We start from the raw sequence: 16953 nt of genomic DNA on the forward strand, positions 1-16953 counted from the left end.
GCACAGTATATAATAATCCAGTATATTTCATAGACATGCACAGTATATAATTTTCAGACCTAATTAAACATTTATCATATTGTTTACATTTTTAACCCCTTTCAAAAAAAAAATGATCAACTGCATAAAAGTGATGGTCAAAGAGATATTTTTTAACTTATGTGTGAAGGCTCTTGGGTTCTTTGTTGCTTTGATTTCATTGGGTAAATTATTATACATTTGTATCCCAACGTTTAAAACGCTTTTTTGGTAGCAGTTAGTTCTGGACTGATCATATGTAGGTCAGATTGCTGCCTTGTTACATAGTCATGAATATCTCCATTGAATTTTAGTGTGCAGTCATTGTTTAACAGGTATGACTTGACAAATGAGACGATATTATAAATGTAAGCAGAGGGCAGTGTCATAATGCCATTTGTTTTGAAATGTTGTCTGCATGATTCGTTATGTCTTGGATTACGTATTTTGCATATTGCCTTTTTTTTGCATTTTGAAAATATATCTACCTCCAAGTGAGTTCCCCCAAAATGATTCCATACTGTAATGTAGAATGGAAGTAAGCATAATATACATGTATGAGAACAGATTTTGTGACTGATTTTTTGAGTATCCTTAAAATGTAACACACAGTTGAGAGCTTTTTGGAGATATAATTTGTGTGAGTCTCCCACTTAAGATTTTCTTCAAGCCATATGCTAAGAAACTTGACAGAGTCCACACACACAAGCTCTTGGTTATTTAGAATCATATCAGGCATTTCTTGTTTTTGGAATGAGAGTGAAGTTGATGTACGTTGTTTTCTGTATGTTTATAATCAGTTTGTTCTCTTTGAACCATTTGCTGAGTGACAACATAAGCAGTTTAATTTTTTGGTTGTGGTCCTCTGTATCAGTACCCGTTATTAGTATACTTGTGTCATCAGCAAATAGTGTGGTATGTCCTGTAGCAAGCTGCATGCTTATATCATCAATGTATAGCAGAAACAGTATAGGTCCCAGGATTGAGCCATATCTCATAGGCATTGTGTCAGGAGTGGACAGTAGATTGATGGGTGGTGGTATTCTTTTTTTCAAAATTAATTTCAACTTTTTGAAATCTATTTGACAGGTAAGATTCTAACCATTTGTTTGTAATTCCTCTTATACCTAGATTAGATAGATTAGATTAGTTTTCGTTCCATAGATCCGTGTTGAGGAGATCCTTGTGGATGTGGAACATGTCACCATTTTTAATTTTTACTTTTTTATTTTTTTAAAGCTGAAATAACAATACTAATAGTGTAAGTATATACAACACATCATTTGTTTCTATTAAAAAATTCGCCAATGGAGTAGGAGGAGTTGGCCACTAGTAAGTCTTTCAGGCTCCTTTTAAACTGATCTCTATTTGTAACTAAATTTTTTATGTTTGCTGGCAAATTATTGAAGATGAGTGTTCCTGAGTAGTGGACCCTTTTTGAACTAAAGTAAGTGCTTTTAAGTCCTTGTGCAGATCATATTTGTTCCTGGTATTGTACAGATGAACTGAGCTGTTTGTTGGAAAGAGAGATGTATTATTTAGGACAAATTTCATTGAGGAGTAAATATACTGAGAGGCAGTAGTTAGTATACCTAGTTCTTTGAAGAGGTTTCTACGAGACATCCCTGAGTTTACTCCACAAATAATACGTATTACATGCTTTTTGACTCTGAAAACTTTTGTTTGACTTGAAGAGTTACCGCAAAATATTATACCATATGACATTATGGAATGAAAGTAGGCAAAGTATGCAAGCTTTTTCACTTTTAAGTCGCCTATGTCTGCCAACACTCGAATTGCAAATACATATTTGTTAAGGCGTTTCTGCAGTTCTGTGGTGTGCTCCTCCCAACTGAATTTATTATCAAGTTGTAATCCCAAAAATTTAAGACTGTCAACCTCTTCTATCTGCTCTTCTTCGTACTTTATGCATATGCTGGGTGGAAAGCTCTTACAGGTTCTGAATTGCATACAGTGAGTCTTTTCGAAGTTTAATGTCAGTGAGTTGGCTTTAAACCATTTATTAATATCCATGAAAATATCATTAGCAGATATTTCTAGAACTACACTCGACATACTATTTATTGCAATACTTGTGTCATCTGCAAACAAAACGAACTCTGCTTCTGGCAGTGTAACTGATGAGAGATCATTAATGTACCTTTTTTTCTAACTTCTTAAGGAGTATGGTCAATTACATCAAAGGTTTTGGATAAATCTAGAAAGATACCAGTAGTGATTTCCTTATAATCCAGTGCTTTTAAGGTTTTGTTGAGATACTCATAAATAGCTGTGGTAGTTCTCTTTTGCTTTCTAAAACCATGCTGGTATTTTGTCAATAAGGATAGTTTATTAGTAAAGTCTTCCAGTCTGGTGTAAAATAATTTTTCAAATATTTTTGAGAATGAGCTGAGTTGTGCTATGGGCCTGTAATTGGCTACATCATTTTTAGAGCCCTTTTTGTGAAGTGGGGTAATTTTAGAAGTCTTTAGTAGGTCAGGGAAAACTCAATTTGAAAAGGATGCTTTTATTATGTGGGTTAGGGGTTCAGCAATAGATTCTCCACATTTCTTTACGATTAAATCAGGAATGTTGTCACTACCACTGGAGTACTTATTCTTTAGTCCTTTTATAGCTGTAAGTACTTCAGTATTGGAGACTTTGTGAAGAAAAATTGATGGCCGTACTGGTATGGTTTCTATTAGTGTTTGGTGTTGAGTATTTGGTCTGTGGCAGTTGTTCTTCATCAGGTTTTCTGCTATTTTGGTAAAACAGTCATTAAAACCATTTACTATTTTTTGGGGATCTGATGTGACTTCATCATTTAGGTTTAGTTTTAATGTTTTGTTTATAACACGCTGCTTACTGTTTGTTTCATTTTTTACAACTGTCCACAAGCCTTTCATTTTATTGTTAGATTCCTTTATAAATTTATCTATAATTTTTTTGCTTGTTGGATAACTTTCCTGTAGATTGCAAAATAGGTCTTACAATATGACCTAAACTGATCATCGACGTCATGGTGTTTCATGTGATTTTTTAAGTCACTTTTTTTGGCTGGAAATCCTTATCCCTTTTGTTACCCATGAGTTTTTGTGTGTTTGTTTCCGATTTTCCTTGATTTCAGTGGAAATGCAGTATTGAAGTGGTGGAGAAATGTTTCATGGAAGGAATTAAATATGTAGTTTACATCATTTTCTTTATAGACCTCTGCCCAGTTTTCAGCCCTTAATAGATAGTTAAAAAGCCTTATATTATCATCATTAAATTGCCTTTGCATTTTAGTTATTGTGAGATATTGTCCTATGTAATTTAAATTCGCTGTTAGTATTTGGGCTTCATGGTCACTGTAACCTGTGCTGACGACTTCGATTGGGTGGTGTAGTTTGTCTGCATTTATGAAAATCTGATCTAGAGCTGTTTTTGAATTTTTTGTGATCCTGGTTGGTGTGTTTACAGTTGGGGATAGGTTGGATGAATTTGTAATATTCAACAATTCATCTTTGTTTTTTTCCAGGTGTGAGGAAGTCAATATTAAAGTCTCCACTTATTAATAAATTTTTGTTTAGTGAGTGAATTTTTGTGAGTAGTGCTTCGAGGGAGTGTTTGAAGGTTTGGATGTTTCCATCAGGGGCTCTATATACATTCAGTATCAATAGGTTATAGTCTGTTACGATAATTAAGAAGAATTCAAAGCCTGTGAGGCTTTTGTATCTTAAATATTTTTTGACATAGATTGCTGTACCACCTCCCTTACTTTTGTTCTGACAAGAATAACCAGCCAGAGTAAATTCCCCAAGCAGCATTTAATTTTGTCTTCTGTTAACCAGTGTTCAGTAATACAGAGAACATCTAAGTGTGGCTTTGTTTTTAGGAAGAGATCTATTTCTAGTAACTTATTAAACATTGACAGCACATTATGGTGTAATATTTTAAAGGATAATAGTGACTGTTTTCCAATGGAATGATTTTTGACACCATTTGCCGGGTTTTCTTGTAGTTTTGGTCCATGAAAATTTTGCTCTGCACCTGTTTTCGTTTGGTTTGCTTCTCTTCACTCAGGAAAGAACATGAAATGTGTTATTAACGACCAACTGTTTGGTGTTTTCACTCCCTGGCGACGTTTTCTTATTTACATCTGTTTTTGTATGGTATTTTCGTCCACTCGTTAGAGTTTTTTTCTTTTTTTTTTTTGCGGGAGAGATAGGGAAATTTATTTGACTAATGGCTGACTATTTCTTTTCAAAGCTTAGACATCTCACTATTCAACACACTCATGAGATGCTGAAGGCAAGAAATATGCTCATTCAGCTTCATAATTTTGTCCCTACAATTTATGCACACTGTATTTTTACCAACATTATTTTCGTTTTTCGCAAGATCACCATTCACTTGCACACACAGCATCTCTGCCGTCTTGTAGGCTATAATTAAGAAAATAACAAATGGCCATATGTATATATGAACTTGTTTGCTTCTTTTTCAATCCTGTATCTATTCACCAAAAGTTTCCCACATGTTAATTAACACCCTCCTCTCATTGATTGTTACACAAGTGTAATGAGATCGAAGTATTTTGCAAGTCCAATTTATTATTTACAGTTTTTTTATTAAATTTAAAGTGTGGCTGTTGTTTCTCTTTGTGAATCACAAAATTAAAATGTCCCCCGGCAGAAGTGCTGGGGCAGACAAGTTAACTATGTAATCTCTAAAAAAAAACTCTCCCTTTTCTTCTGCTTTTCATTCTGGGGGGTACAAAAATATTCACTAACAAAGGAACTTGCAGCCATGCCACTATGTCTCTTCCACATATTAAAACTTCGGATATTTTGTAGTTTACTCCTCTAAATAAAACTGTTCCATCCATGTTATGCGCAGGACTTTGAGCTGCCATTGTTGTATTTGACCACCAATTGCACCTGTGCAGTGCTCTCAATAATTTGAAGTATCAGTCATGGTCAGAAAAATAATCTGTGTAGTTAGGATGAAATTATGTAGGAACTAAGTGAATTTCAACATGGATAAATTTTTGGTGCTCTTATGGTGGGTATTTCTGTAAACAAGGTAGCTGAAGTGTTTGGTGTTACAAAAGGCACTGTATCAAAGATGTCAGCACCAAAACAAAGCAGAAAAGAATTTCCATAAGCAGAGAATTGTAGGACAAGCTGAAACTACAAAACCACACACCAGCAGTGGAAATGCCTGTAACAGGAAAACACTGTGCTGAAACCATAATATCTGGACCATGGAGCAATGGAAGAAACTGATTTGGTCATATTAGTCTCGTTTGACACAATTTCCAAATTCTGGCTGAGATTATGTTGCACGAGTGAAACATGTCGGGGGTTTGGCGGCGATTTGAGCAGCCATATGGTGGTATTCCCTGGACCCCATAGTTACAGTGCAATGTAGCATTACTGACAAGGATTACATAACCATTTTTACTGATCAGCTCCATCACATGGAACAATGTTTGTTCACCAAAGATGATGATATGTTCCAAGACAACAGGACACATTTCCCCGTGGCTCGCCCGCATAACTTGAAGCTGCCACCAAGATACCTTCTGACATCATAAAGGACCTGTACTTATCCATTGTGTTTACCTACACCACATTAGGGGTGGTAATGTGGTGTGTTTTTGGCACATCCACATTTTTGTCCACCACCTGTACATTACATACTGTGTCATAGCGAAATGGCTTGTTTTATTTTATTCTTTTACACTTCTTGGAAGAAAATTACATCCACTTTAATTCTGCTGTGTAAAGATAGTCTTTCTGAGTTCGTTTTCTTATTGATGACTGTACAGCCTATATTTATAGTAGTTCCTTTACAATCTTCCATTGCTTGTGACTTTTTGGATAAGGTGCTTTACTGCATTAACAACCACTGTCTGCCCCAGAGGGAGTCTTCAATTTTTCCCCGTTATTGTATCTTGTTAGCATCAAGTATGCACTCTTTTTCTCAACAAACATTCTGCTCTCAAACTTAGTTTTCGTATTCTATTCACCAATAAAATCTTTGCTACCCTTTTTTAACTATTGTCCCTGTTCATTTACTATCCTCCTTCAATAGTCCCATGCAACTTTTTTAGGTTTGTGAGAGGTTATCGTGGTTGCTTTCTCTACAAATTTTCTTCGCTCTTAATATCAATTTTTTGCAATGGAAATTAGTTCTGTTAACATGTCTCGTTCCGAATTCCAGTCCTAGTTTATTTTTTTCTGTCTTCTATCATGTTCTCTACTGAGTATCTACTAATTTCGATTTTAGTACTTCCTACACAAACAACAGTGCTACACAGTGTGTGTACAGTGATCAGCATAAGACTTTTCATCATGCTCATCACTTTGCTATGTAGCGCTGTTGTGTGTGTCTTGGGATATGCATAATGCTGTGTCATTTCACAGTGAGAAGTTTCTCTTTCTTACAAACTGACCATTTTTGTGTTCTGTCTTTTTAATGATCTCCCTGATGCTTTCTTCTCGTTGATTTTCAGCACGTACCTCTTGTGTAAAATGACTCATGTTGTTTATATCTCCATTTCCTGATGTACTATCATGCTCAAAAGTATCCAAATGATATGAACTGCATGCAGCCAACACAAGGTAAATGTCTTGCAGATTATCTTATCTCTTTTTGTCAAAGTCATCTGACTACACAAGAGAGCACTACATAACACTGCTCTGCTATGCAATAATTCTACATCTACATTTACATATACATCTGCATTCCGCAAACCACCATGAGGTGCACTGACGAGGGTACATCCCATTGTACCAGTTATTAGGGCTTCTTCCTGTTACGTTCACATATGGAGTGTGGGAAGGATGACTGATTGAATTACTGTGCTTACAGTAATTATTGTAATCTTATCCTCACTATCCCTGTGCGAGTGATCCACAGGGATTGCAGTAAATTCCTAGAGTAATCATTTAAAATTGGTTCTTGAAACTTTGTTAATAGATTTTCTGGTGATAGTTTACATCTATCTTCAACAGACATCCAGTTCAGTTCTTTCAGTATCTCTGTGACAGTTTCCCCAAAAGATGAAGAATCCTTTGACCATTTGTGCCACCTTCTCTGCGCACATTCAGTACTAATTAGCCTGAGTCCCACACACTAGAGCAATATCGTTGAACCAGTTGCACGAGTGATTTGTAAGCAACCTGTTCTGGAGACTTATTGCACTTTCCCAGTAGTCTACACGTAAAATGATTTCTATTACCTGCTTTATCCATGGCTGAACCTATGTGATCATTCCATCTCATGTCTGTACGAAGTGTTAACCACAGGAACTGCACTCTTGTCAGCCAATCACGTTTCATTCTGCATCTCTCTATCTAAAGCCCTTTGCTTTGTTTTACACCAGCTGTAAATTAGTACCACAATATTACAAACACATTATTAGGGATGAAACAGTGCACAAATTTAGGTTTATTACAATAAGTGACCTTTCCAAAATGTTGGCCCTATTATTAGTATCTGAGACGACTCAACCACATAAATAATTCCCTAATCCTTTCACAAAACTAGTTTTTTTGCAAACGAGTTGTTTCTCAAGAATATTTGGAATTTAAGTTCGATGATAATTTGAAGTACTCTTGCTCTTTAGAAAATTTTCCAGCCACCTATTAACAGTCATCTGCCTGACTGATGAACTTATCAGTTAGATAATCAAATTTAACAGTGTCAACTGCTCTATGGAAATGTCAACACGGACAGCATATTGATACTGTTAGCAGACGGATGAGGTACGGATTCCAGCATTACGGAAAAATGTAGTGCAATGTGACAACTTCTGCAAAAACTTCAGCCTCCTACAGTGTCAGTTTTCTCCGTAGTGGGCCATTATGTCATTTTATTTCAGTGATAAGAAATCAAGTCGAATGGGAATATTGGGTAACTGAGGCAGCTGGTTAATGCTGATTTGATTCAAACAAGGGAATAAATGTACTGAACAGGCTTTAATACACTCCAGGGAGTCAGAATTCTCATTCAATGTGGAGCACGTGCATTATGACAAAAACATTACCAAGCCACATGTGTACTTTGCTAGTTTGGAGGATTTATGTTAGGTTTGCACACTTAGGGTATGACTTCCGTTCCTATTTCAGGCAATGGTTCTTAACAGGCACAAACAGATACAACTCTCCCCTGGTAACATGAACGATATAAGATTACACTGTGGTTCCAAAATCACATTAAACATGGTCTCTCTTCCCTACCAAATAGAGGTTACTTTGAGTGGAGGTGTCAGTGTGTAGAAACTCTGTCACTAATAACGTTTGTTACACTTGTAACTTTATTTTAGTTCATGAGCCAAATGCCTTTTAATATCACAAGACACTATTTCATCTTTTATTTGAGCTCTAGATGTTAAGTGCATTGGTTCTGAACTGACTGCAATTCCAACTCAGATTTTCCCATTAACAGGATTTGATCTCTTCATGAAAATACAGTCCCATCAATTCTTTGTCTGTTCAAGATTTTAAAATCGTAGTACAGCACAAAGATTTTCATCATGTCTTTTGAACTTATAACATGAGGACACCTAACTGCTGGTGGCAAACAATTTTAATTTCTTAACATTTATTCATTCACTGTCAACAATAATAGCACAGAATGATTTCAACTCCCAGTAAGACAGAATATTTCGTGACATCATTTCAAGTTTGTGGGTGGCACTTGTAGCTACTGGTGAAAAAGAGTCTGATGGTTAACACCCCTTTGTGTACAGTCCATGACAATAGCTGCGGTTTTAGATTCCCATTCAGCAACACACATACAGTCACATTATGTCTAGTGAGAACATGGGGCATATCTCACTACTGGTGAAAGGAACCTACACTTAACACCCATTTTTCTAGAAAACAATGGAGATAGGTGTCAGGTTCTAATTCTAGTGAGGCAAAAATTATCTATCCATCTTGTCATTGCTGGTTCAAGCACTAGCTACTGCTGAAAAAGGTCCTAATCTTACATTTGGCTGTATTTAATTAACAATCAGATTAAGTGCTTGGTTCAAATCCCCATGCAGCACAAAACTTAACATCATGTCAATCCAAGTTTGCTATTTGCGAATGAAATCATATTTAGCGTCCTTTGTGGTTAGTTAACAGAGAGAACAGTTGCTGGATAGCATTCCCACTGGATAGTTCATTGACCAGTTCAGGTAAATGTACTTAAATAGGCAACTGGAAAATCTTCTAGAGAGCAAGATTGCTTGGAATTTTTATCTAACATTGGGACACCAAATACTCTTGTGATATCTCTTCATCACAAATAAATTTAGTTTTGTGTAAGGATTAGGCAATGGTTTATGTGGATGAATTATAAGCATTAGTTGTTTCAGATATTAATGAGAGGATAACATTTTAGGAATGTTACTTACTGTAAGTAATTTTAGTTTACAAGTGATATGGGCCAGCTCATGTGTAATAAACTGTTTCCTGATATTTATTGTATCGTGATATTTGTCTGCACCTGGAATTTGATCACTACTGGTAAAAATTTCGTACAGTCAAACAACTGTACTGATAAGTGATTAATGGACCATAAGAAAGTTACATTATGTAGGCTGCATGCAAATCAAGTCACCGAGATACCTTTGACCATTATTTTTGAAAAAATTGTTGGAGTTATCAACATATAATCCTTGAAAATAATTATAACAGTATAGATTGCAAGGAATATTTATTGAAAGGTCACTGGTTTCAGTCATCCCATGATCATTTCAGCCCTAAAGCCATACTGATGGTAAATGGCTGTGCATGCATCAGGAACCACTGATGATAGTCAACTGCCAGATCATTCAGCAGTTCCTGTTCCATGCACAGGCATTAGCCATAAATACAGCTGTAAGTCTGAAGATGATTATGCAATGATTGAAACCAATCATCTTTCAGTAAATGTGCCTTGCGATATAGCCAGTTATGAACACTTTTAAAATTTTTGAACATGGTGGTACATGTTCTATGTCACTCATGATTAACTGTGAAGGTTGATGTACTTCTGTTCTTGAACTATACTGGATGAGGCTTTTAAATGTATACTGAAGTGGTGGGTCATGGACAACTGTGGCTGATTGACCTAGGTAATCAAAGCCCATGTATTAAGTCCCTCTGATACTTTCTTACCCCTTATCAACATCAAAATAGTAGTTTCGCTATCATGTCCCCCCCCCCCCCCCCCCAGAATAGTTAAGAAACTACTGTATTATGCAACAGCTTGTTACACTTTACTCTTACTTCAATAAAGTAGCTGGACAATCACAGAGATGGTACTGTCAGACCTATGTAAGTATTATTCAGGTGCACAGTGGTTCATCATTGACTTTAAAATGAACTGCAATGGCACTGAAAGCATATTGCAGACCCATCAATTCACTGTGAAACAGTAATATCCTTTTTCAAAAAGCCAACTATGTCTGTCATCAATGGGCACTGAATTTGAAAAAGAAAAGTGTACTTCAGGATATAATTTCACAAAAAGTGCCCCATGATGAATCAGACACATGACTCATGACACCCACTAAACTCTGTCAGCTGTAGGAGGTTGTTTACAACTGGAGAGGTACATGGTGGAGTACACATCTCCACATAATAGGACTGACTGGAATTCCTGCACGTCTCAAGCAGGCACCTTCACTATTAGGCCAGTAGAACTTCATTATTTGTTTCTGAGAACCTCTTTAAATTTATATTCACAATTATTCATTCATGTAACATTTGTGTGTTGTTGACTGACAATGCACCAAAAGCCTGCTTATGCACCAATTCCCTTCAGCACTAATTTGTAAGATACATAAACAGAAACTGCATTCAACCTACAAATACATCAAGAATGTTTGAGAAACGATATGGCTCATAGGGGACATTTGCCACGTGAATGCATTTGAGTCATTCTGAACTGAACATACTACTGTAGCAAATTCATGGGCTTCACCCACCCTGGGCTCCTCATCCGAGCGTGCACAAAGCCATGCCTCACATGAAATCAAAGCCCGTCACACACTCAAATATAGCCCATCGTCTCACAGTACTCACTGTGAATCCAGAGAAGGATGTGCGACTATTATGCATACATACTCAAAATTCTACTGACAAGTGTAACTTTTCTTTATCAAATAATGGAAGTTCTATTTTTTTACTTGGTGAATGCCCCATTAAATGATACTGCAAGTTTACAAATTGGGCAGGCACAGTGACGCAACTCACCACATGTGAGAGATGGCAGTGTCATTAGACGGGGGAGTGTTACGGGAAGTGGCAGGCAGTGCAGCTGTGGCAGGAGTTCCACTGCGGTCGCTGTTTGGCTGCGTGCCCGGGTCGAGCCTCCTCCTATTAGTGGTTGGGACACTGCACAGAAAGGCACTGTGTGAGCGCCAGGAGGTAGCAGTGCTGCTGAGAGATTGTCAGAACAGATAATGAAGAAACACACACTGCTAAAAAGAATATCTGTTCACTGCTTAGCTGTTACTGTCAGTACAGATGAATGACTTACAATTCAACATGCCAGTTGCTGCAGTACTTTTCCTACATTCCCCAGAGGCATAGCTTGGCAGGCCAAACAACAAATTGTTCAGAATGAAGCACAAACTAAAGAGAGGCTAAGAACATTGCTGCAATGAATGAACAATTTTTGGACAATACACTACAAATACACCATTTAGTAATAATAGTACAGCTATTGGAAGTGCACTGATCTGACAGTCTCTCACATTTATATGTACTTACTGTGGCATTATGATCATTAGACAGCATTCGAAGCATTTGTAGACATATGAATGGGACTGGGTTATATGAGACACAGGTTGAAAGCAGGTTTTTAACTTAGCAATTAAAGTAATTTAGAGAAAGTAGCAGTGCAGGAAGACAGCTATTCAGGACAGAATGGAACTATGATATTAGGAAATTCAACTACCAAAATTTTCATCACACAAATTTGAAGGGTGGTCAGTAAATAGAGTTCATACACATGGGTATAGAACCACTCTCACTCAATAGGCGAATATTAAGCGTCACCTGACTGCTATGCTGAGAAAGTGTGTGAGGAAGATCAGTGAGCAGAAACAATGGAAATGTGGTCAGAGACTGACACCACAGCAAAATTAAAAATTTGATGTTATTACAGTATTTAATGTAATCATATTTGGAATGAATTAGCTCCTCGGGATTGGAGCTCTCAATGTTAATGAAAATAAGGATAGAGAGAGTTCATAAGTCAAAGGACAAAATGCATTTTTGAAGACTCGCAAAATGATGTTTCCATAAGGAAAGTAACTAACATTTGCTGGTTGTGACTTTTACAGGCTATGAGGAGACTTGGAACCTACTGTATGGAGGCTTGGAGGCTCAATGGTAATCACTGGAGAGAGAGAGAGAGAGAGAGAGAGAGAGAGAGAGAGAGAGAGAGAGAGAGAGAGAGAGAGAGAGAGAGAGAGAGCATTATAATCTGTCAAGCTGGTGCATAAAATTACTGCAGAAACAATATTAAGCCTATTGTGGATATGCAGGAGATGTCAGTAAGAATGTGCATGAAAACTTTTGTTTTACAATAAGTGGAAGGGCAACTACCGTGCAACTGTGCATGAAACCTGAGGGAATACAGATGGTCAATAGGAACTAAAACAAGTATCCTGCAAAAGTTATCAAGAGCATTTCTGAAAGGTACTTTAGAATAAAGCAGATGGAACAATATTTATGTGTAATGTCTCAGTAATCTTCTCTATCTCCTCCGTCAACCCGGTCTGGTATGGATCCCACACTGATGAGCAATACTCAAGTATAGGTCGAACGAGTGTATTGTAAGCCACCTCCTTTGTTGATGGACTACATTTTCTAAGGACTCTCCCAATGAATCTCAACCTGGCACCCACCTTACTAACAATTAATTTGATATGATCATTCCACTTCAAATCGTTCTGCATGCATACTCCCAGATATTTTACAGAAGTAATTGCTACCAGTGTTTGTTCCACTATCATATAATCATACAATAAAGTATCCTCCTTTCTATGTATTCGTAATACATAGCATTTGTCTATGATAAGGGTCAGTTGCCACTCCCTGCACCAAATGCCTATCCACTGTAGATCTTCCTGCATTTCACTACAATTTTCTAATGCTGCAACTTCTCTGTATACTACAGCATCATCCGCGAAAAGCCACACAGAACTTCCGACACTATGTACTAGGTCATTTATCTATATTGTGAAAATCAATGGTCCCGTAATACCCCCTCCCCCCTTGTGGCACTCCAGAGGCTACTTTAACATCTGTAGACGTCTCTCCATTGGTAACAACATTGCGTCACATGTTACAACATTTCTATGCAATCCGAAGTGTCCTTCCTCATGGTCAGCTTCTACCAGTTTTTCCATTTGTCTATAAAGAATTAGTGTCAGTATTTTGCAGCTGTGAGTTATTAAGCTGATAGTCCACTAATTCTCACACCTGTCAATGCCTGCTTTCTTTGGGATTGGAATTATTATGTTGTTCTTGAAGTCTGGGGGTATTTCGCCTGTCTCATGCATATTCCTTAACAGATGGTAGAGTTCTCAGGTCTGGCTCTCCCAAGGCTATCAGCAGTTTTAATGGAATGTTATCTACTCCTGGGGCCTTGCTTCAACTTAGGTCTTTCAGTGGTCTGTCGAAATTCTTCATGCAGTATTGGATCTCCCATTTCATCTTCACCTCCGCCCTCTTCCATTTCCATAATATTGCCCTGAAGTACATCACCCTTGTATAGACCTTCCATAGTCCTTCCACCTTCCCTTCTTTGCTCAGAACTTTTTCTATCTGAGCTCTTGATATTCATACAAGTGGATCTCTTTTCTCCAAAGGTCTCTTTAATTTTCCTGTAAGCAGTATCTATCTTACTCCTTGGATCTGAGTGACTCATCAGTAGTGAGGTGGTTAGGCACATATCAGTGACCCAGCTTATAGAACACAGAAGACCATGTGCTGTGCCTAAGTAGAAGGAAACTTGGTGGTATTCACTGGATGGCCTTCAGTAGCACAACAGAGAACACAAGGCAAGACAGGAGAGTAGATATTTGATGCCAGCACCTCCAGAATGCAGTACAATGTGTTAACCAATACACACCATCCCTGTGAAGGGAGTGTAACAATGCAGAGCACATATTTTTGCACACTGGTGAACAGAGGGAAGAAGGAAACATGGAAGCCCAGCATTGTGTTGGACTACCTTAACCTACCACGTTTCTGTCATGTAGATTGGTTTGCTGCCTTTTCTGGTGGGCACAGACTTCATGAAAAGTAATCAGCTACACCCTACTGCTCCTGTCTTTACAGCACCTTGCTTAGGCTAGTATATTTCATATGAAATGCCTAAAAAATTGTGTCAAAGTCCCACTGTACTGTTTGGGGTAATGAGGTAATTTTTCTATTGAAATCGTTAGCATATTGCATACCTCTATTAAGGACATGGGAGTCAATTAGGAAACACAAAAATCTGTAGTATTATCAGGCACTCTGGCATGTGCACACAGTAGCAGGGTGAAATGAATGCTAGCCCTCAACTACAGTGACATACATCACACTTTAAGTGCTTTATACTTGTGAAACATTGAGTTTTATCATCCAATGTTATTATAAATACTAACACAGAGCTGTCTGCTTGTAATACAGCCTCATGGGATGGTGGCATAAGCTGGAACTGCCACAAGCCATACTGTAACGAGTGCAGTGTTGCCCATGTTTTGTCTTGGCTGCTGAGTATGTTCTGTGAGACATTAATGTAGAGCAGATGAGGGAATGGTGGTACTGCTTTGTCAAGTCATCATGTATGACAAGCAAACATAAGAAATGGACAATGTGAATACATGGCTGCACTCTTTGACTTTGAGAATACTGCAGTGTGGTACAGAGTGACACACTTATTCCTCTCCTTTCTCTTCTCTTTATACAGTTTTAAACTACAAAAAAGGGACATTAGAATCTTGTTTGGGTGCAAGCGTAGAGACTCTTGTAAAACCCTATTTAAGAAATCTGGTATTCCTCCATTACCATGTGCATACATTACGGAAGCCCTTTTGTTCTTTAAATTAAATGTAATAGGTAAGGACAGGAGACAGCAAAAACTGGGATATACATGATCACTTTACCAGACAAAACATAAACTTACATATGACTCAAATCAGCACTGCACTGTGCCAAAAAGGTACTTTTCACATTGGAGTTAAAGCTTTATAACAAACTTACTGAAAACATAAAAACTCTCACAGAGGTCAATACATTTGGAAAATCTCTAAAGTCATATTTACAGCAACACTGCTTTTACTCCATTGAAGAATATTTAAATTTATGAAATGTGTTATATAAATAATTACATGTAAAGTGTATTATTTTAACCTTAAATATGTATGCCTTGAGATGACTTTCAGCCTGTATATTTATAACTTGATTTGTCCAATGTCTTACGCATAAGCTGCTATGTAGACAATAGGACCAATAAAAAATACAATACAAGACTATGTTGCAGTTTATAGTTCTCTTACTGCCAGCAGCTGTGACCCCAGACAACAAAAGGCTACTTATTGTAAAGAGGTGAGAAGTGACTTGTTCAACATGGTCCGAGCACTTGCCTGACTGAATTCAAATGACATTTGCCACTATATCCATTTATGTTCAGAGCAACACACATTTATACCTACAGAAAGACAGCTCATGTTGAGTACACTATCAATGTAAGCTTTGTACAAAGGCCCGATGCCAGAACATAAATAATATCATTTCGTGCAGACACAGTTTTACAGATCAATGACTGCAGATAGGGATGGACTGCTTAAAGGACAAAACAATTTACAAACATGTGTTTCTTGGTTCTGTGATTTTCGTTAGCTGACATATCTGCTAATGAACACAGTTCAGCTGAAATCTGTTGAACCTGTCCTGACAAGGCATTGAAATACTGCTGTGAAAACCTGGTTCTCCCAAATTAAGCTGTCCAGATGTCGTATCACTCTGAATTTAGCATACAACTTGGTCATGGTTGTTATCCTTCACATAGAAAGAAGGATCCTTTATTGTATGATTATACGATAGCGGAACAAATGCTGGTAGCAGTTACTTCTGTAAAATATCTGGGAGTATGCATGCGGAACAATTTGAAGTGGAATGATCATATAAAATTAATTGTTGGTAAGGCGGGTACCAGGTTGAGATTCATTGGGAGAGTCCTTAGAAAATGTAGTCCATCAACAAAGGAGGTGGCTTACAAAACACTCGTTCGACCTATACTTGAGTATTGCTCATCAGTGTGGGATCCGTACCAGATCGGGTTGACGGAGGAGATAGAGAAGATCCAAAGAAGAGCGGCGCGTTTCGTCACAGGGTTATTTGGTAACCGTGATAGCATTACTGAGATGTTAAGCAAACTCAAGTGGCAGACTCTCCAAGAGAGGTGCTCTGCATCGCGGTGTAGCTTGCTCGCCAGCTTTCGAGAGGGTGCGTTTGTGGATGAGGTATCGAATATATTGCTTCCCCCTACTTATACCTCCCGACGAGATCATGAATGTAAAATGAGAGAGATTCGAGCGCGCACAGAGGCTTTCAGACAGTCGTTCTTCCCGCGAACCATAAACGACTGGAACAGGGAAGGGAGGTAATGACAGTGGCGCGTAAAGTGCCCTCCGCCACACCCCGTAGGGTTTTTTGCGGAGTATAAATGTAGATGTAGATCTTCATATGCTGCATGCTGCAAAGTCCACCCAGCTCAGGTTGCAGACCTCAACTGTGTGATAAAAGTGTGTTCACACTATGACAGACAATGACGCAAGTTGATTAAGGCCTTGATCAGAGCAAGAATTCCCCAACCTACATCTGTGATGGGCCTCTTTCGACAGCTGGCCATAACAGACTATGCCAGTATTGCCTGGTTTCTGTAAGAAGGAGTTATCTAGTAATACAT

At 37.8% G+C, this 16953-nt stretch overlaps 1 protein-coding gene across 1 annotated transcript in view; it reads right to left on the minus strand.

Annotated features, from left to right (window-relative positions):
* Positions 1 to 16953, minus strand: part of LOC126295425 (poly [ADP-ribose] polymerase tankyrase-1-like) — a 93231-nt gene that overhangs the window by 10868 nt on the left and 65410 nt on the right. The window contains exon 3 of the mRNA XM_049987909.1: positions 11238 to 11378. Coding sequence (XP_049843866.1) covers positions 11238 to 11378 — 141 coding nt within the window. The remainder of the gene's footprint in view (positions 1 to 11237; positions 11379 to 16953) is intronic.

Source organism: Schistocerca gregaria, chromosome 11 (assembly GCF_023897955.1).
Source record: "Schistocerca gregaria isolate iqSchGreg1 chromosome 11, iqSchGreg1.2, whole genome shotgun sequence".
Lineage (NCBI taxonomy): Eukaryota > Metazoa > Arthropoda > Insecta > Orthoptera > Acrididae > Schistocerca > Schistocerca gregaria.